The 22,875-nt window shown below is 32.5% G+C and overlaps 1 protein-coding gene across 5 annotated transcripts in view; it reads left to right on the forward strand.

Moving 5' to 3' along the window:
• LOC143241083 (glycogenin-1-like) overlaps positions 1-18,756 on the forward strand; it is a 39,532-nt gene extending 20,776 nt beyond the window's left edge. For 3 of the 5 annotated variants that reach the window (XM_076484603.1, XM_076484601.1, XM_076484605.1), the window contains exons 4-7: positions 6,395-6,557; positions 8,447-8,573; positions 9,711-9,900; positions 12,478-18,756. In XM_076484603.1, coding sequence (XP_076340718.1) covers positions 6,395-6,557; positions 8,447-8,573; positions 9,711-9,900; positions 12,478-12,684 — 687 coding nt within the window. In that variant the 3' untranslated portion in view covers positions 12,685-18,756. The remainder of the gene's footprint in view (positions 1-6,394; positions 6,558-8,446; positions 8,574-9,710; positions 9,901-12,477) is intronic. The other 2 variants (XM_076484604.1, XM_076484602.1) reach the window with 1 other exon arrangement.
• Positions 18,757-22,875: the final 4,119 nt, after the last annotated feature.

Below are 22,875 nucleotides of genomic sequence, written 5' to 3' on the forward strand. Positions count from 1 at the left end.
CTGGGGCTGAAGTAAGCACCTCTACAGTTACGAACATGTTACACTTCTGGGTTCAAATCATGCCGTCCTCATAGAACTCCATATTTAAAACCTGTTCATTTAGAAGCACGATTGAGGTATGCAAGAAAGCACGTAGATAAACCCTTTACCTATTGGAAGAGTATTCTTTGTTCAAACGAGACTAAAATCGAGCTTTTCAGCCACAATGATGTTCGCTATATTTCCCGTAAGAAGGGGGAATGAAATCTTCTAAAGAACACTGTCCCTACAGTTAAACACGGAAGTGGCTCGATCATGCTATGGGGATCCTTCAGCTCTTCTGGTGTAGGCAGCTTTCACCGTGTCAACGGAATCATGAAAAAAGAAGAGTACATTGATATATTAGGCACTTGTATCAAGAATGATGCTCAGAACTTGCAGCTTGGGCATTGTTGGATCTTCCAGCATGACAATGACCCTAAGTACACATCGAAATATGTGCAATCCTGGTTGCAGAGGAACCAAACAAGCATTCTGGATTGGCATGAGTTGAAGACCAGGGTTCATCAGCGTCATCCGAAAAACTTGCAAGAGTTGGAGGCCTTCTGCAGAAAAGAATGGAAGAAAATACTAGTTGAGTACTGTCAAACGATCATGGAGGGCTATGAGGAGAGATTGCACCAAGTAATTCACCTGAAAGGCTACAAAACTGACCATTAAAGTAGACACAAACACTTTCTGCCCCTCCTATGTTTGGTTATTTGTTTATAAACAGTTTATTTGTTGTTAAATTTACATAAAAATTTATATAGATGTGTGTTAGTATAATATTTATAATATACTATACTTTCATTATCTTACTCGTGATACTTTTTAAGTTATGAGCAAAAAACCATTCGGGACGCAGGAGTATGAACACTTTCTGTCGTAACTGTAAGTACTGCATATATTCCACAGGATAACTTTTCACAGATCATTTTGGGTTATTCATGGGACTTCTCCAACATTTGTTGCTGTACTAAACAACTGTATACTGTAGTTAAAGCATGATGAACTTGATCAAAGAAACCAGGATAAGAAGTTTTTCACTTTTATGAGAGGTCTTCCTTCCTATTATCCCATAGAAGCAAAGCAATTTGTCCCACTTTCCTTGGTTTCTTTGTTTTGGAGGTGTACTTTGTCAGATTGTCATTTTTTTTTTACTTTTGTCTCAGTTTTTCTTTGTGGAACCTCTCTGTTGTGCCATTTCTTTGTGATACAGTTTTTTAAGGGCATTCTTTATACATTGGTGTCTTTAGTTGATGCAGTTCTTCAGCATTTAAATCTGCTGACTTTGTGTTTTTTTTGCCCTTGGGAAGTAGAGAGTCCTACTAGGTTTTTCATTGTTTAAAACCATGTGTAGTCATCCCATTCTACTGTTTCTTCTTTTGTTGATGTCTATGGTCATATTTCTTTGAGGGCTAGCCTTTATAAATCTTAAAGTCAGTATACTTTTAGAGCCATCCCTTTGCTTCAGTCTCTTGGAAGCTCTGCTCTCTCACTTTGTCTACTTTTGAATTCCCTTTTGTTACACCCATTTGGGCTCCTCAGGTTTTTGAGGTTTTTCCTGTTTGTTCTCTACCTTGTCTGTTTCAAACATCATGTGGCAATATTCTTTAAGTCTAGTCTAATATTTTGCTTCCATCTTTTCATTATTCCATGAAAATGAGAGGTTGTTGGCTGGATATCAGTCTGTCTCATGTAACCTAACTTTAGCCTTTCCTTGATTCATGATAAACAGTTCATCTTGCTCTTAAGTAGTGGCTGATCTGATTTGGTATCTCAGACACCATCTCCACTTTCCAATTTGTCTGCCTGTTTGTCTCTTCCTTATGTTCATGTACAGTGACTGAGCATTTTGTTCTCAGCCCTTTCTTTTGAGCTGGCTATGGCTCCATATTTTTTTCATTGAATGTGCTGGGTTTTTACTTGGAGGTTACATTCTTGAGGTCTATTGTTCTGCTGCACTATGAATGTTTGACTTCTTGACTTTTCTACTATGGCTTTCTTTGTTGCAACCTACTTTCTCCTTCAGGAGTTGTCTCACTTTGTGTGCTTGGTTCAACTTTTCATTTCAGTTTAAATCCCTATTGTATTTCATTCACTTTGGGTCTCTCTCACTTCACATGCAAGGCAGGCTTAGTTTACTTTTTTATCATTGTGTAATAGAGCTTTTGATACTTGGGTTTGTATATGTCCTTTATTTTCCATTAGTCTTTTTTTGGGAATACTCTGTTCTTTTTAATCCATCATTTCTCTTGCATGTTCCCATACATTTCCCCTTTAGTAGTTTTATCTTCATAGTTTCTATGTCTTTTTCACTTCTTGCCATTTTGTGGTGGCTCACTGAATCTTACAATACTTTGGAGGTTCCTTCTTCCCTCATTTAACTGGCCTTGTATCTCTTTGGAGTCTTTTAAGGTTCAGAAGTGACTGTGGGCTCCTACTCTTTGCATATGTAGGTTTTCATATGAAAGGTGAGCATAACAGAGGTGGCATTTGATAACAAACAATTCTGTGACCTTTTCACTACCTATGTTCTGTTTTAGATGCCTGATTCATTTCTTTCTTCTGGTCTCCTGCAGTGAGGTTTTAAACTTTGTCAAAAATTACATCATTTAATAGAATTACATAAAACGTATTCTGTAATAAATACTGTACTGTAGAGATTAAATAACAAAAACTAGAGTTAGTGTGTTTTTATCTAGCCTTTCTCAGGTGTTACATTCCAGTTTATTACTGTAGTGAGAATATTTGTTTCTCATTGCACTTTTATTTTCTAGTGCATTGCTACTGTCGCATAATGGTCATGGGCTGACCTTCGGGCAGACTGAGTAGGTTGAATCTGTTTAGCCATTGGAGCTTCAACTAATACTACCCACTGTCATGTACAAAATCTTTTTAAATGTAGATGTCATGGTGAATGGAGTTCATAGACTAACTCAAAGCTTTACACTTCAAACAAGAGAGACGTACAATAAAACACTTTATTTATACTTTCAAACATTTAACACTACACACACTAACTTGCTAAAGTTTATTATAGAGAATTAGTTACTTCTATTACCATGGTGACTGATGTTAAGGAATAATGGCATTAATAATACTAACATAGAGCTTGGTTATGAAGACATCTTCCTGTTCTTCTGTCGAGATTATGACTGAGATACTGAGCTGTCTGAATTACGTAGCTGACTAACTCTTCAAGCTTATTTTCCAAGCCCTTTTATATCAGTAGAAGGGTGATTATCGGCACACTCAAAGAAACAGCTGGTTTCCTGTTTGTTATTGCTCTGAGTTTGTTTGTTTGAAAAAAACTCTTACCAACACACCATTAAACTGTCAAACTTTGTTTAAGAACTTCTATGTTCTCCAGTTAATTACTAATCCTCTTTTAACACAAGCTTGGTTGGTTTAACTGACCACATGACCTTTACATGCAAAGTAATTCCTCCACCATCTGAGAAAAATGGTTCAATTATAATGTCATTTCATTAATTGAGGTCTTCAGGTTTAACATCTAAGTTTGTATATATCCTTACGAGCTCACTGACATCAGATTATTTAGTTCAATATTCACGAGACATTTCCTCAATTTTAGTTTATAGCTTCAGTAACCTCCTATAACTTCGAGAGCATCTGTTTGTTCAAACTAAACACATAACTGAAGCCCCTCAGTTTGTTTCTCTGAAATAATGTCCTAAGTGAAGCTTCTATATTTATTTGATCATTGGTAGCATCAGTTATTCATCAACAGGTTAATTGTACTGTGACACTTCTCTCAGCATTTGCCCAAGATATCATTGTTCTGTCTATAAACATTGCTTTAAAGAAATGTTTGCTTTTACTGCACTTTCAGATTATTCACAGGGCAACATGTTTCTCAATGTGTTTCCTTCAAATGTTATTTTCTAAACATCATTACTTTGAAAAATATGTTTACTTGTATGGCATCTTTCTCTGTTTATTGTTGAAGGTTACTGAATGAGTAAAATCTTCCTTGATTGATCAAGGAAAATGCAGTCATTTAACTTTTGTTTTCTGTTGCTTCCAAGGTAACTGATTTTCAGTGATTAATCACCATCACATAAGAAGCATCTTTGGTTCCTTTAGTTCAGTAGTTGCAAAAGTTTTTCATTTTCCATCTTTTTTAAGTATAGATTTAGTTCATTTTGTAACTGATACGCAACTGAATTTTTTTGTTTTTAATATTTATTAACAAAGCAGATTTTGACTGTTTCATTGTCTGCAAAAACGGCTCGTTTGGGTTGAGAAAATATTTTACACACAAATCCAACAAAGACGCACGAGACGCAACTGAACAAATTGCTACTACAAATGAAAAAAGCCAACACAATTTCACAAACACTTTATTCCTACCTACGTAAAACCTACTCATGCACACCGCAAATATACGGCATCCCCAAACCTCATAAACCAGATTGTCCATTACGACCAATAATGTCCACATATGAATCGTTTAATTACAATCTTGGTAAATACATAGCATGGGCATTCTCCAAATATGTAACATCAGCCAGCTCATTCATCAAAGACTCTTTTAATTTCAAGTCTAATCTAAATCAACTTAATCATAAAGCCTTAATGGCCAGTTTCGATGTTATATCCCTCTTTACAGAAGTTCCAACCACTGAAGCCTGCAAGATAGCCTTAGAACTCTATATCCGAGACCCTAACCCAACTATAGAAATTCCCAGTAACCAGTTAGCAACCCTCATAGAATTCACCACGATAAAGACAAACTTCATGTTCAACAACCAAAACTATATACAAACAAATGGCCTAAGCATGGGCAACCCAGTATCACCAGTTCTAGCCAATATTTTTATGACACAAGTTGAAACACAAGCAATTAACACAGCATTACATCCACCACTATACTGGTACAGATATGTAGATGACACGGTTCTGAGATTCAAATCTACAGAACACATACTTAATTTTTCAATCACATTAACTCTATACATCCCAACATTAACTTCACATGTGAACAGGAAGAAAGCAATCAAATATCATTTCTTAACCTCAAAATTACAAGAACTGACACACAATTCAAAACAGGAATCCACCGAAAAATCACCCATACTTGACTATACATTCCTTGCGACTCAGCACATGAAACAAAACAAAAACTCAACATACTAAGAAACCAAATAAACACAGCCATAAAACTATGCTTACCAGATAAAATTAACGATGAATTAGACAAAATAAAACAATACTTCATCAACATCAATAAGTTTCCTCCACAAACCGTAGAAAACATTATACGCACACACCTAGACAGAAAGCAAAATCAACCAACTAAAGTAAATACAGCTCACGAATCAAAAAACCACGAAACCATATACTGCTGTATACCATATATTCCTGACATCAGCAAACAAATAACCAACATTTGGCAAAAATAAGTAACAAAATATGACATTCCAGTTAATACCAAATTTATTCAAAAACCCGGCACAAAACTGAGGTCTATACTATGTAAAAACTACACTGACAAACACCACACCAACATTATTTATAAAATACAATGTGATAACTGCCACGACTTCTATATTGGAGAAACAAGTAGAAAATGGAAACCAGATTCAAAGAACATAAAGTCACCTTCACACGTTTCGAACACTGCAAGTCAAATAAACACAACATAACCATAGAAAACACTCAAATACTAAATAAAGAAACAAACATAAACAAACGCAAAATTAAAGAAGCCTTACTTATACAACAACTTAAACCCAAAATAAACCAATATAAAGGAACGCCTTTATACCTATATTAATATAATAAAATAAATAAAATTATATATTCAAACATCTAATACTGCCCTCTACATTTCGACACACAGTTACACAACCCCTTTCAAACGTGGTCAACTTCCGGTCAGTTACCTCTTTCTTTGTGAACCTGACGATGACCGAAGAAGGTCGAATCGTTGTTCGCTCTTCTATGTAAAATATTTTCTCAACCCAAACGAGCCGTTTTTGCATATAAATTTCTCAACAAGTGGGTTTCTCGACATCACTGATTATTGTTTCATTGTCTCATCTTTCACATGATTGTTAAGAAATACTTTTTACTTTTCATATGGTTTTGGATTATGCTCTTGCTATAGTTATAATCTTCCACTTAAATAATAAAAACATGTTTTCCTGCCAAATACATCATTAGAATTTTGAATGTGTGTATTACTATATTATTTTTCAAGATACATTTTCTATTTAAATAATTAGTTTTAAGTTTCAACTTAGTAATTTTAGAATGTGCATGTTTTTTACAGCTGTGGTTTTTATTGTAGTTTCATAAAAAGTGAGAACAGAAGTAACTGGTATTAATAGGCTTACATTTGTAGGTACTGCAGAACTGTGATGAGCTTTTCAACAGAGAAGAACTCTCAGCTACCCCTGATGTTGGTTGGCCAGACTGTTTTAACTCGGGAGTTTTTGTTTTTAGACCATCAGGTGAGACGTTTAAAGCATTGGTACAGTTTGCTGAGGAGAAAGGAAGTTTTGATGGTAAGTATTCTTGAAGGAAAATGTTTAATTAAACTTATTTTCTCTTTGTTTGGATTCCAAAGTAAAACGTATTTCATGTGTTAACCAACAGTAGTAGACAGTAGACTTTGATTGGACTGTGTAGGCAATTTGTATTGTGAACTAAAAGAACTCTTATTTAAAATATGATGAAAGTTTCCCATACCATTTCATGAGTAATTGAATAATATTTTTATTTTATCTTTGTCTAATTTCATTATCTGTATATATGTGTAGCATATTTAGATCATTATTCAACAGAGATACTTATGCATAGCATACTTGAATATATTGTGCATCATTATTAGGTTTTGCTGTAATGTAAAACAGTACTCAATGGTTAGATTTCTTTGGATTTGCCAGGTGTGTCTTTCAGTTTATAAATCTTTGCATCCATTTTAGGTTTTCAGTTAAGGTCAGCTGAAATTTTATTAACACATTTTGCATGCATCAATACTACACTACTCATGTTCTATATGCATGTTCCCAAAACTGTTCCATTCTGTGAATTGTTTCAATACACTTTGATTCATTTTTCTAATTGACCCAGCACTGTTGTAATAGTTTTCTTCATGTAACTGCTAGTCATAGATGTTTTTATTGATCAATTTTGAGACACTTTCAATAATTTTTAAACATTTTTATCCTGAATCAATAATTTGGTCAGCATCGATTGAAATTTTATTTGCATAATTCATTTAATCTCTTGTGAAAATGCGATGTTTTACAGTAAATGACTTTTTGATATTCTACATTCACAACAATATATATTTAGAAATTGTGACATTTATAATTTATTTCTTGATGTTGATCAGTAATTCACACTTACAAAGTTTAGAACAACTTTAAGGAAGGGTGAAAATTTTTTTTTTTTTAATAAGATAAGGTTTTTCCTTTTATATGTTTTGTTTTGAACTTCTGAATGTCAGTTATCTTATGGAGCTGCCCTGCCTTAAAGCAAAGAAGGTCTTAGATTTAGTTTTAAAGCACATCAAAATCCTTCAGTTTCCATGGAACTAAATGGTCATATAGTTCACAATTTTCACATTATGAGTGTAGCTGATTTTTTGATGTGCAATTGATTTATGGAATCATCCCTACCTTTGATAATAGTAACAAAGATTACAGTTCACCTTGCAACTTGCTTCTGTGAAACTTGTGCATCTTTCTCTGTAATGATCAAAATTATAAACTTACTTTTGATAGGTTGTGAATTTCTAAAGTAACTTAGTTGTTATTTATTGTAATAACACATGCTGAATTTTTACTCATATAGTATAATAAGGAAATTTTGTTGAGAAACTTAAGAAAATTCACCAAAAATATTTTGAGAGTTTTAAATTTCAGAGTTAGTTGTTTACTTCAGTTACAAAACCCTCTAGATTTGTATGTGTATACAGTTTTTAGTGGAGTGTATTGTGTGTTTTCTAAAACAAGTTGGAAAATTGGTATTGGTTAAAGACTAGATTTTTTTGTTTATGTTTAAAAGTTAGGTGAATAATGATGTTATTTAATTGTATTAAATATAACTGTTATTGCCAGTTATTTGAATCAAGAAATACTTAAGGCTCCCAAAATATTTCTGTCATTTCTAGTGTGTGTTCTTGCATTCATGTAATGTTGACATCACAACTTGTTTAGTGTAGTAAAAATCAGTTCTGTTTTTAGTTGTGTAATGTTTCATTGATTCATTAAAAAGGTTAAATATTTCAGTTATAAATGAATGTAAGGTTGCATGGTTATAGTTTGTAGTAGTGTAAGATAAACTTATGCCATTCATCATATTATTAGAAATCACTTATAAGTAACTAAATAGGCATTATATGTACTTGATTGTTATTAAACACTGGTGAAAAATTTCGAATCCTTAGGTGGTGACCAAGGTTTGTTAAACATGTTCTTCCGAGATTGGGCAACAAAAGACATTTCTCAGCATCTTTCATTTCTCTACAACATGAACTCTAATGCTAGTTACACATACCTACCTGCTTTTCAACAGTAAGTACAAGTATATGGTTGTCATTACTTTGCCTAGAGCCATTATAACATTTTGTCTTAATTTGTCATGTTGAAAATGGCAAGAAAATATTTGTACAATTTACTTTCCATGAGTTTCTGTGTGTGTGTGTGTGTGTGTGTCTTTTACTCATTATTTTTAAAAGAATGAAAGAGAACATTAGCGTAATTGATACTAAGTTCCAATCAGAGCTATCTACCGACTTAGAAACTAAAAATCAAACTGGTAATTAGTATAGCTAATTACATATATTTTATTATGTTCTTGCATGCAGAAACTAAACAGATGATTTCCATATTAATGGTATTTTTGTGACTTATTAGGAGTGAAATAATCAACATAATTATTAAATCATAACCAGATGTCTTTCAGTAGAATAATAAGTCTTCTAACCTAGAATGGTACCAGTCAGATTTAATTCCCCTTAGTGGACACAACAGATAGCCCTATGTGATTTTGCTGTAAAAAAACACATGCATAACCCATTTGTTATGTGAATAGTTTGGAAAATGTCTGAAAATTCAATGTGGCATGTGGACTTCCAATTGTAGTTGTTGGGTTGATGATGAAAACAAATCTTGTTTAATAATTTGATGAAATATATTAAATTTCTAAAAATTTTGATAAAAATTACTGTTAGAAGGAGAGGACAAAAAGTGTGAAATAAGATATCAGTTTAACTTTTGTATTACTTAATATAAAACAAGTAACATAAAATATCCATCAGATCAAAATTCTGAATCTCACCCTTTTGTTATAACTATTTTGTGGGTCATTTGCTTTTGTAAAAAACTTGACATACTAGGCTAGAAAAAGTTAATGTACTTTAACTCAAAGAACAGAAGTTAGTGGTTATTAGATGTGTGTCTTATCCTCTCTGCCTTCTGTGAAACTCCCTTTATTTTATAGCTTAGGTAACTTAAGAGTAGAAATTATATTTATGCTTGATATTCTCAATATATTTTTAATGGTTTACAAGCTAAAAGTAGGTGTTATCCATCCTCTTGAAGAATATGACAGTAAACACAGATCTGGGAAGAAAAAGAAAATGTTTTTTGCAATACGTTATGGGTTTAATTTTGAACACAGAAATATTCAGTTAGTGTTTATCATCTTAGGTTTGGAAAGGATGTGAAAATTGTCCATTTCCTTGGAGAACTGAAGCCTTGGAAGTGCACAGTTAGTGAAGGTAAAGTTATGAAGCCAAGTAAAAGCCAGCATTCAGAAGATCATCTTCAGTACTGGTGGGATCTTTACATGTCCTATGTGGAACCTCATCTTCAGTTTCATCAAGTAATGTGTGTGTGTGTGTATGTGTGTATTAGTTCATTATTGCCAAAAACAAGCCAAAACAAAAATAAAATAAAAAATGCTGCACTAATTGAAAGGATCCCAGGGTACAAGCTATAATATGGGATGTAAAATGTACCCTAGGTTTTGGAGGTGAATGAGGAAGTAGGACCCACATTGTGGTGGGGATACACCATCTATCAGTCTTAACCTCCATTTGCCAGTCTCACATAAACAAAGTAATAGAAATAAAAGTTATGAGATCGAGATGTGGGTGCTCAAGCCCATAATGTTCAACATCTGTCACCCTCCACTGCCTGACACTGAATTTTGTTACAAGTGTATCACTATTAAAAGTAATTTAAAGCAACTGTGGTTGTGCACAATAACTTTGTTTTACAAAACAATTTATTCCCTAGGATTCTCCTTGTTTCTATGTACATGTAAAACCATGCAAGATAATTCTTTACACAAATAGAAATTATTGTATGCAACCAAATTTGCTGTATAAAATATTTTTAGTTAAGTCAGATTTTAATATTTAATTCCAAAATTGTTATGTGACAATTACTAAATTTAAAACCTTAAATTTATGCAAAATTTTGGTTTTTGAAACACTTTTACTTAAAATGCAAATCTGAATCATGCCTGCATGTAGAAAAATGTAGTTTAACATCTTAAACCAGCTGTCATGTTTAATAAACAGTGAACAGTGTTTTTGATAGCCCTTGCAATAAATGAAAGTGTATTGAAAACATTGATGTATGACCATCCCGTGTACATAAATAGACGTAAGCAACAGCATGCAGTGAGAAAAAAAGAACTCAACCAAATAACCACTGTCGCATGTATGATGAGATACAAGCTATGGATCCATTTTGTGAATTACAGAAAAGCATGTGGGATCTAATGGTACGCACACATACACATCATATACTTTATTAGCTCGATGTTTGCATTTTCCAAGGATAGTTTTAATGCATTTTGTTCATTTTAGACTTTTTAAATATTCAAATGTCTGAACGTGTGTGTCGTACTGAATGCTGAAGATAGGGAAAAAATAGAAGTTAGCATTTGTGCTGCATTATGGAAAGCACAGGTTTCAAAAGTCTAGCATAATGTTATAATATTGGAAGATCTATTGTTTCTTGCATTTTTATAAAATTCATCATGATTATTTTTAACACTATCTCCAAAGTGAAATTCATTCTATCTTTTTATAGGAGGTGTAACTTCTAAGTTTCCCAGTTAAATTTTGCTTGTCAGATCTTCCAATTGTCATTATTAAATACTTTTCTCTTGTAGTGCATATTTTATGCATTTCTGTAAAACTAGGATTGTTTCTTTAGTTATGAGGCTACAAATTGAATGTATCTCAAATGAAATTGTATGTGACACAAAAATTGTTCCTTGGACTAGAACGTATTTGTGATTGCAGAGAATTTCAAGAATTGTTCCCACCAACATAATTTATGAATTATGCAATGCTCTAATCTTATTGCTGTTCTACAGGATGATGTTAGGGGTAAGTATGGGTAGTATAAATTTTGATGTTTAAAATCACAGATAAATTATGTTACTCAGTCAAAACATTCTCACATTTGCCAGTTAACTTGTGCTAAAAGGTTTCATTTAAATCTTACATTTAAAAAATAAGTATTTTTGTGTCTCTGTGACTGATCTAATAATGCGTACACTAAACATCCAGCCACTTGTAGGGTGAACATAGGTACACTTTTCAAAAACTAAAATGGAACAGTTGCAAAAAGAACTTAATCTGTGTTATGTTACTGAGAAATGAAACCATACTTAAATTACTTCATGCAATTTCTGTAACTGTTATTGATAATTTAGTACAGCATCAGAAATAAATCACAGAATTATCAGAGTAATTAATGTGCTTTATTAGAGTAACATTATGGCAGACATTGAAAAACATGAAACATAATTACACAACACCAAACTCAACTCATAACATCAGGTGAACATTTATAAATATGATGATGAACTAAGATAAATCCAAAAACACACGGATTAAATGGACAAACTGTGTGTTAAGTGAAATACAAAGAGATTGCTTGTTTGGGCATATCTGTTTCATGTTTTACCTTTATTTTATTTTTTTCTAGTATGTCAAAATATGATTAAAAATATAAAAATTATCATATTATTTGCAATAGATTGTTATTTTGTGAAACAAAGCTCAAATGAAAGTGTACTGTTCATGCAACGAAAAAAATATTAGAAATAAGATATTACACATTTAAATACATTAACATTTCAAAGGAGTATAAAATATTGGGCAAAGGCTTAAATGAACAAGGCAAAACTTTTTGTTTATGCAAGAATCTTTCATGGTGAGTGAACTGCTATCTTTCATTGGTTATTATGAGCTAACATGTTCAACAGACTTCTAAAAATCATGTGAATAGTACAGTCTTCATATAAAATAGGTCAGTTTGTATGTTCTACCTTTAATTTTTTTTATCTTGTACTTTATACAACAGAGTGAGTAAAGTATCTAACTGTATCTAACTATAATGCATATTTAGTAGAAATGAATTTAATGTTAATAGTGAAAGTTTTTTTTGTTAGGGTGTACCCTCTGATGAGCTTTCCAAGGTAAACCTTGAATCTCCTGAACCAGTAGAAGCATGCATCTCTCAAGATCAACCAGTAGCTTCTGTGTCTATTTCTCGACAGGAAGCATGGGAAAAAGGCGAGATAGATTACTTGGGTGTTGATTCCTTTGAAAATATTCTTATAAAACTGGACAGTAAAATTAATGGCACAGCAGAATAATTAAAGTAGTAAGATTTAATATACAGAAGTGAAATGGTGACGTTTGAGGAGAATGTGCCATCATTTTGATGGAGCTTTAAAATTTATTAGTTCTGTCCTGAAGTATCTGACAGAATCATTAACAAGAGACACATTAATATTCTGAAAATATTAATGTTTGAGAAGACTTTTAATATAACATTTTAGTGGATTAATGCTAACTACATCTTACATCTTTCTGTTTTGCTTGCCCACACAAGGTTGTTGAGACTATAACATTGAAGATGAAGAAAGACATTGAGAATATAAAGATTCCTGTTAAAGCTTCAAAGGAAGCTGGTTAGAACTCAACATGTATTTCGATCTTAGGGTATAATTGTATTTATCTAAAAAGTATAAATTTTATTTGTAATAGAATTTCATGTTTAAGTCATGGAGTTAGAACAAAGCCTGTCTCAAAGCAGCATAGCTAACTCAGTACAGTTAACAAGTGTTATTTAGTGCAGTTATGATGTGATTTGTTAATATATTACTGATAGGATCACATTACTCTATTGTGTAATTTTCTTTAAGAAGAACTTTCCACCATATTGAAGTTCCATTGTCCATATGATGCAATAAAACCTGTCCAACCACTTCAGTATAAGCTATTTGATTTTTTTTAGTTTGTTGCTACCCTGGTACCATGCAAAATTATATGACATAATCTCAAAAGCCATTTGCCTGGGTATGGCATGAAGTTATTGTGATAAAGTAATAAAAAACAACTTTGGAGCTAAATTTTCAATATCTGAGCATTATTGCTTTCAAATATGGCATTTAACAACTTTGGAGTCATATTTTTCAGTGGAAATCTTCTGAAATGAAAAATTATATGAAGTCCTTGATAATCGTTAATTAGGTAAAGCAATTCTAATATGGCGCACATGTTTAATTATGATAATTTGCTAGAGCAGTGTTGACTGTTGTTTTATATTTATGTATGCACATACAAACACATTTTTTGTCAGTGTGAAGAAATACAAGCAAGAAAAATCAATAAGGTATTAATTTTTTTTTCCCAAGGATTATCATCATTTTGTAGATGAACCACTGAGTTTTTGTAGCATGTTATGGGAACACCAAACAATTTTTTCTTATAGTTTCTGATTTTATAACTCCTGTATATTTTTCTTATATTCCTCTATTCTGTAAGAATAATTGAGAAATACATAGTAACTATAATTTTCTTATGGTAATAAAAGTTATCTTCATTGATCCATCAAGATTAAATGTAAAAATATATCAGTGAAATTCATGTATCTTTATTTTGTTCAAACTTCTCTTTTTATTTCTTATTTTTTGCTTTTCAGTTGTTGATTTTCAGTTTTCCATTTTTATTGTAACCCACTTTTAGAGTCACTATGCATCATACAGTTTTCTATTATACCCTGTGAGGGGGAAATTTCTTGTCTTACAATGCAAAAATATAAGATTTGATTCCCTGCAGTAGATAGAGTGGAGACAACACACTTTGTAGCTTTGCACTAAAACAACATATCTCACAAAGATAAAAGGGAAAACTAGTGGTAAAATATTTCCAGAATTTTCTAAATGCTTTGTTTTATCAACTTTCGTATCTCTGTAACTGATGTACATTAGAAAAAGAGACCACATTGGAAAGTAACAGTATGTTTTAAAAAAAATTATATTGACTTAGGAATAAAATATTAAATCTTTGTGGCTGCTGTTAATGATCCAAGGAATGTTGACATACATTATCTGAAGATGTATGTTAGGGAATTTATTTTGTAAAACTGTTCAATAAGCATATAGATCTGATTTTCATTTATATATTATTTGAATTTCAGTGCCCACATCACATATTTTTTGTGACATTTGCTTAAAATATGTTGGCTGAAAGACTAGACAGTTGAACTATATAGGAAGATAAAGTTAAGAGTTATGTATCATTTGGAAGAGAAAGAGTACTTTTTGTTAAAATAACAAATTTTTAGGTGGTGGGATGGGTTATAGTTTCACCTTCAGAGCTGTGGGTCCTTTTGATCAGTCAGTTCAAAATTATGGACTGGAAGCACAGGTGGCCTGTGTGACTATATCTGGAGCAAATTTGAATCAGAATCTTGCAAAGTGTGATACAGACATAATACTTGGCTCAAATGAGGTTCTTAAGCTCAGAGTAAAAAGTGATATGGACCCAAGCTTACTAAATCACCATTTGAGTGTATGATATTATAATCCATTATGGCCATTTCAAAATGTTCTGTTTACATTCCATTGCTTTAAAATAGCAAATAAGGAAGTAATTAAATTAGAATTTAGTACAAAATATTGAAACAGTATTGAAAATAGTAGAAAAAATGAAACAGGCACTCTTTCATTCATTCTAAGGTAAATTCCAAAACGTTGAATATTAAATGTACTAGGTCCACTAACATATAATGTGACATTATGGGAAAAACCCACTGTGAAATAAGATATAAATTTTTTATTGTAGAAACACTACTAGATTAGATATATTACACTGTTAACATCCCATACTGCTATCTTGGTGAACAGCTAATGCACGTGGGTATATTTCACGAAAAGGCCCATCTCTGGCAGTATACCAGAAATGCCTTTTTTTACCCAAGTTTTGACATGCAACATGAGACCAAATGGTTTCAAGACCATGCTGATGATTTACTTACATGTTCAACATACAAGTATTCTTGATATTGTTTTCAGTGCATTGATTACACCTAGCCTGCAACTGGAAACTTTTTCCCTGCTGATTTAGTTTAAGACCTGATTATAGGTAATTCAATGGCCCTGAATTTGGAAGTAACCTCCTGTTTTCTCTATCAGGTCTGAATATTTCATGAATAAGATCATTCCATTCTGCTTGTGAATGTAACTTGAGTGACTTGGGATCTGTTGAAACATCTGGTGCAAAGTTGAGATCCTTTCCTGAGTCTTCTGGATCAGACTCGGCTGATTCTGAGGGTACACATAAGCCTTTATATACAGGAACTGGTATTGAATCTGAATGAGGACATTGAAATCTAATCCTTTCAACAACTAAAAGTGGAAGATCCACAAATCTTAGAAAATCACCAAATACATTCTTGTAAATCACTGCTGTAACTAGTGATAAGAAGTTTGGAAGTGAGCATCAAAAATAACCTTTTTAGGAATCTTCTTTAACAATAACTATATATCTTATCTTTCATAAGACTTTGTAAGTCTCAAATGTAAGCATGCATTTTCTCCTTCAATATTGTTGAGTGAACATCTGATGAAGAACCATGTGTATCAAAATGAACCATTTATCTGATGAATTTGTTTAAAAAGTTAGTAAATTTAAAAATTTGAAAGTCTGAATGAATATTATAGTTCTTTTATGTAATTGATTATCATGTCTCTATGTTCTGCTTTCTTATAGCTTTTCCGAAATTGAATGGTATAGAGGCAAGATAAGCATACTTTATGGCATTTCATCTTGTTTGCAAACATATACCCTCCAGTTAGTTTAGCTATGAGATTCTATTATTGTACCCTTTAGCAGCAATAAAGGATAATTAAACCCTAATGTTCATGCACAGATGTGGTTACTTTCATTATTGTTTGTTTGCAGAAAAGAAAGCCACCTTTAAATTCCTTTACATTAAGTGATGACACACTGCTTGTCCTGAAGTAGTTAGTATATCTGGAACAGAATCTTTTTTTATATTTTCCTCCACTTTGGATTATTCTTGTTTCTGCATGTCTTCTAATACTTGGAACAGTTCTCTAAAAATGTCATCTCCAATCTGCTGTCACCACACAAGTGACCTATTTGGATATTATTGAGAAATGTCCGAACTCTTCAACTGTTTTCAAGCCCTGTGACTCTGTTTTTGCCTGCCCATTTGTTAGGTCTAGTGTAAAATAAATACTTAAATGGTACATAGAACTATTTCTGAGTAGACTGTAGTATGAAAATGGCCATATTGAATAATATATCCAAACAGAGGCCTGCTCAGCTTGGTTTGATGTCAGATTTCATTCCAGATATTGGGGCCTTATTTTGTGCTGATGGTATATTAATAACACATTTTGAAATTTTTGATGCTAATTTACTCTTAGAAACACACTTGCTCTGTTTACAGACTGAATTTGTGGTGCTTAGACACGTGCAACTTTCAGGCATTGTTTTGTTTTGTTTTGGTAAATTATCATTCTGATGTTGTTAGACTTTTTCACTGATGTTTTATATTTGCTTTTAGCCTTTTCAACCCCATTTGGTAATTTAAACTTGAGGGTTGTTGTTAAGGGTTTTTATTTTTGAGATATTATCCTGTTTCCATATATTGATTTTGTTTCTGTCAGTGTGGAAGAAAATTTGCAGTTCTAAATTATTAAATAAATAAAATTTATATATTTGTCAATTCATCATTCTAAATTGTTTAAATGTATAACCTCATTACTATATTTTAATGTTTGTGTATGTTTTGGTAATATTTCACAAATATGACAGTACTGTTTCCATTTCTAGTTGTGGCATGCTTTTGATATTTTTTACAGAAATTTTGTCTAAAAATTGTTTAAAATGAAGTGTTTAGAATCCCAAATGATTAGGATGATGTATTAAAAGCAGAATTCGCAAAGGGTGAGTAGCACGTGTGCTTTTTAAACTGTTTCTTGGTGTACAATTATTGTGTAGGATAGCTATTGACAGATACTTTGCAAAATGAATACAACTCCAGATTTAACTTCAGAATGAACTTAATTAAGCATGGTAATACTGTTTATCCTCATGATATTTTTACTGTATAATGTTTGGTTAAATGTATGGAGGAGTTGTATATGTTTGCTAACTAAACTGAAGGATTGTAGAATGTTTGGTTGATGGATGATGGCATTGTGATAAAACTGGTATTACATTGAATTGAATCATTTTTTATCAATTTAAAGCTTAACTTATGAGAGTCATTACTAATTATTTTTTGCATTCAGTGAGTTAAGATAAACTAAAACGTTTTTAGCATTTTTTAGAGATAGAGGTTGAATTTTGATCTGTCAAAACATTTGCTGTAAATTTTACGTGGTCTAATATTGTATTTTTTCAAGTTCTTGTATTTGGAGTAAGACCAGACTTTTGTTTTCCACTGTGTATCTTGAGAAATGGGTATAAACTTTGTTTTTTAATGTTGATATATTCGTAAGATTACACAATAATTAATTCAATTTTACTTAGAAATTTAGAAAAGTTTTTTTAATGTTAGTACATATTATGTTGCAGAATTTTATAAGCTGATGATTTTTTGAAAGCTGAATATAGGCCATTTACAAACAAGTGTTTAATACATTTATTATGGCATAGATTGTCAATCTTTTATACTTCAAAGGTCCTCTTGGTTACTTGACACAGTAGTAAAGGTACTTTTGCTCTTAAAGTTGTATGTTCCTTCTTTGGATCATTCCCAGTTTATATATATATCTTTTAAGTGCATTTTTACATATTTTCTTTTACATATATTCACTTTGTATTATGAACTTAAAATTGTTTTTCTTTAGAGTTTTATGTTTAAGAAATAGTGCTTTATCATGTTTGTGTTTGTAAATTGATTTTCATGTTAATGATACTTTCTCCTATTATGTGTTGTCAAGCTAAAGAATTTATACGTGATGGAAATTGGAGGATTTAGCATAGCAGTGAACTAAATATATGAAATCCAGCTATTTTAATGTGCCTTTAGTGCATAGGGAATCAAAAGTTATAACTGTTAAATATTAAATGTGGACAGTATTTTGCTTGTTTGATTTGTGACAGGTCATCAAAACTGATTTATGAGTATATTGTAGGGACATGTGTAACAAGAAAAATGTAATATTCTTTTTTTAGTAAATTATAGATTTTGTTTTGTTATAGTAGTAGATGCTTTGAGTTTGAAAAGCTATTTTGTTAGTATGTAACAAAATGAAAGTTGTTTCATATACTACTATGGATATATGCATTGAAATAAATATAATAGTTGTATCCATAAAAATATTAATTCAAGCAGAAATGTAATTATAAGTTAAAAAATGTGTGTAATTCATGAGTTACAATAAAAAATTTACAGCAATTTCTTCAGGAAGTGGAAAAAAATTAATATTAGTTTTATTTTTGTAAAAGACTTAATCGTAACATATTTAAATGCCAATATGTGTGTCACATTATACTTCATGTTTTGAAATACCAGTAGTCATAAATAGTTTGATTACTGTCTACCTATTTTGATGTAATGATGGGAGGTGTAAGGGGAATGTAAAACCTGTAAGTCCAGTGAGTGTTGAAGTAATAAGCCTAAAGTAAAGACATGGCATGGAATCATTTAGTCTAGAGCCAAGTGCATAAACTTTATCACAAAAGTAATAATCTCTTTTAAATTTTGAACTTAAATTACTTCTGAATTAATCTAGTTTGTATTATGTCGCCAATATTTTGCCTCCAGTGGCACAGTGGTATGTCTGCAGATTTATATACTGCTAGAAACCAGTTTTCAATACCCAAATAACAAACCTTTTTAATAAAAAAACAAATCATTAATAAATGGAGACTTAAGCTAAGAAATCAACAAATATTTTACCAGTTTTATTGTCTGAAAGTTTTATTTTGTACTTTCACTACATAGACTAATAACAATATTAATCAGTTATTAGGTTATAATCCATAGTTGGAACAGTGTTACAAAAAGGCACTGGCTTTTCTATGAATTAGAAGTTGTTAATGTAATTGATTTTTACAAGTGATTATTCTCCCATGAATTCATTTGATGAATTATCTTAATTTTGATTGGTTAACAGAGGAATTTTCAAACGTTGTCTACATCGATTGCACTTTTCTGTTGGCCAGGCTTTATTTCACAAAATGCATTTATTTCTATTAGATACGAAATGTGAGTCTAGAGTATACTATGAGGTGCTATATGGTAGTGAACATAAATTTGATCTCCATGACTTATCTGGGGCTAAAAGTTTGTTGAAAAATAGTCTTCAACTATAAACCTTAACTTCACAAAGTTAAGTGAAGTACCCACATGAAATTTAAACCTATTTTCGATACATATATTACTTCCTTTCACACAAATATCTCTATATACAAGTATTTTTTCTGCACATACCATAAGCCTTCTATCTTCCCTCAAGAGGAATTGACTGATGAAGTGTTGTCGCATATGACTCCCTCTATTCAACTTTACCGCGCTGTCGCTTCTTGTTTAGTAGAACTGGCGTTCTGATCTTTAGTTTATTCTCTATTCAAGTATTTTATTTTAATATCTTTCCGTATTTTATTCCGAAGATGTTATTGAGCTTGAACATGTACGGGTCAGTTTCACTTTTGAGGGTGTTTATTTATATTATGGATGTAACAAATCAGAAACAGTATTCAATCTTAACGTTTATATATTCTTAAAATAAACACATTTCTACAACGTCTTTGCCTACATATCTGTTGAAAACACATAGTGTAACTAACAATTATGTGGGTCCTGTTGGCTCGGCGGTAAACTTGAGGATTTTTTAACGTTATGAATTGAGTTTAGATTTCCACAGCACAGATAGCTTATTGTGTTACTTTGCGCTTAACAACAAACAAGCTTTAATGTATTCTCTCCTAGGCGTTGTTCCTTGACCTGCTTTGAGTCTAGAAAGCTGGTTTGTTGAGATTATTGTTCCTTGAACTGCTTCGAGTCAAGAAGACTAGTTTACTGGTCCGTTACTTCTGAATAAGCAGGTTTATACAAGAAAATAATATGTGATGTTAAATAATATAATATTAAAAAAACCGTTGTCCAAATTCTGTTGTATTATGACACAAATAAAATTAATGAAATATTAAACTTCATTACTTTAATCCAGTTCACACTGAAACAGCTGTTAACAAACAGTTTACTAATGTGAATAGTGCCTCATCTACTACAAATGTGAAACCCTGGTGTTGTGTGAAAAGAAGTGGATATAGCTCACATGGTGTGAATGACAGATCTCTTCTTTAATTTCACTGGGAACATGTTATTAATAATTACTGAGGTAGTCTTTTTTTTCCATGCGGTTGGCTGTGTAATTCTGTGACCTGTCTCGGAATGGAAAAACTGTCTTACAGTTCTTCTGGTGTGTTGTGGCATGAATAAAATCAATGAAAAATTACGCTTTGCCAACTTAATTCAGTCCACACCAAATAAGGCCTGGCATGGTCGAGTGCGTAAGGCGTGCGACTCGTAATCCGAGGGTCGTGGGTTCGCGCCCGCCTCGCGCTAAACATGCTCGCCCTCCCAGCCGAGAGGGCGTTATAATGTGACGGTCAATCCCACTATTCGTTGGTACAAGAGTAGCCCAAGAGTTAGCGGTGGGTGGTGATGACTAGCTGCCTTCCCTCTAGTCTTACACTGCTAAATTAGGGACGGCTAGCACAGATAGCCCTCGAGTAGCTTTGTGCGAAATTCCAAAACAAACAAACAAACCACACCAAATAGGTTTACATATTATGCACTATTTGCTTTCACTGGGAAGCAATCGTTAGCAACTCATCGTAAAAAAATCTCATAATTCCATTATGCTCTATGAAACTAAGCATAATAACTGGTTAACAATTCGTCCCTCGTGGCAGTAGATTTATTGACAATGCTAAAATCCAGGATTCAGTTCATCGTAATTGGCACAGCAGTTAGCCCAATATGGCGTTTTTCTAAAACAAACCTAATGGGATTGAGGTTCACTAACATCTGAGAGAAAAACCAAAACGTTTCCACAAAGCGCAGGTTTAGGACTGTTAAGCGAAGAATAAATAGAACAGGAGGGAAGAATATCCAAAATAAGTTAATTTTAAAACATAAGATTCTTTATTATTGTACCTACCTTCCAGTGGCACAAGAGCGTATCTGCAGACTTATAATGCCATAAACTGGGTTTTGATACTCGTGATATGCAGAGCACATATGGCCTGTTTAATCGCTTTGTGCTTAACTTCAAAATAAACAAACTTTATTAATATAGTGTATTCTATTAGAAAAATGGGCCAGGCTTTTTCTATATCGTCTCTGCTGCCAAAAGAATAATAATATAATAGATATTCCCGACACAAAACAAAGTATCCTACAAGTCCACAGGTTTATCTACTTCAATCAGTGGCCTGCATATAGTTTTAAGACAATTTAGTTATAGAATAATTTGTACTTTTAATGTTCCTTGCTTCGATTTTGATTTTATAATAAACCTTTGTTTACAGGTACGTCCAGAAATGCTATTTACTGACTTAAGAACAAAAGTATTGTGTTAATATACGACTCGCAGAATGGCCTGGCATGGCCTAGCGCGTAAGGCGTGCGACTCGTAATCCGAGGTTCGCGCCCGCGTCGCGCCAAACATGCTCGCCCTTTCAGCCGTGGGGGCGTTATAATGTTACGGTCAATCCCACTTTTCGTTGGTAAAAGAGTAGCCCAAGAGTTGGCGGTGGGTGGTGATGACTAGCTGCCTTCCCTCTAGTCTTACACTGCAAAATTAGGGACGGCTAGCACAGATAGCCCTCGAGTAGCTTTGTGCGAAATTCCAAAACAAACAAACAAACGACTCGCAGATATATTACGGTTATTTGTACCATGTGGGACTCAAAACGAAAGTTATATTTACCACTAAGTTTAACGATGTTGAAAATATTCGTATTTAATTAAAGATTACTTGATGTGTTAATACTATGGTAAAACGATTTCGATTAGCAGGGTTTATTTGACAAAAGGACATTAGCACGTTATGTTTTGGGTTAAACGCAAAACTGTATAATGAATTATTTACGCTACGCCAACGACAGGGGCTAGAATTCGATTTAAAGCGTCATAAACAGGAGGCTCCACAATAAAAATATGGAAGTTTGTTGGGTTTTGTTTGTTTGTTTGTTTTTGCATAGAAGGACAAATAACCGTTTAAATGTTAACTGTTACAAAACAAGGAAACTATATTAACGATTTGACAAAACTTACTACAGGAGGATAAACACCATAACACGTATTGCCATTTAAAAAAAATTCGCGTAAAGTTGCACAAGGGCATAGTAATACCTAATTTTTAACTTACAGACTAGGGAGAAGGCAAGTTGTCAACAACACTCACCGCCAACTCTTGGGCTACTCTAATAGTGGAATTTGACCATCACTCATATGATGTATCCACATTCCTAAAGTGCGGACTAAAGCAATGCGGCAACGGTATGCG

This window comes from Tachypleus tridentatus, chromosome 13 (assembly GCF_004210375.1).
Source record: "Tachypleus tridentatus isolate NWPU-2018 chromosome 13, ASM421037v1, whole genome shotgun sequence".
NCBI classification, from domain to species: Eukaryota; Metazoa; Arthropoda; class Merostomata; order Xiphosura; family Limulidae; genus Tachypleus; species Tachypleus tridentatus.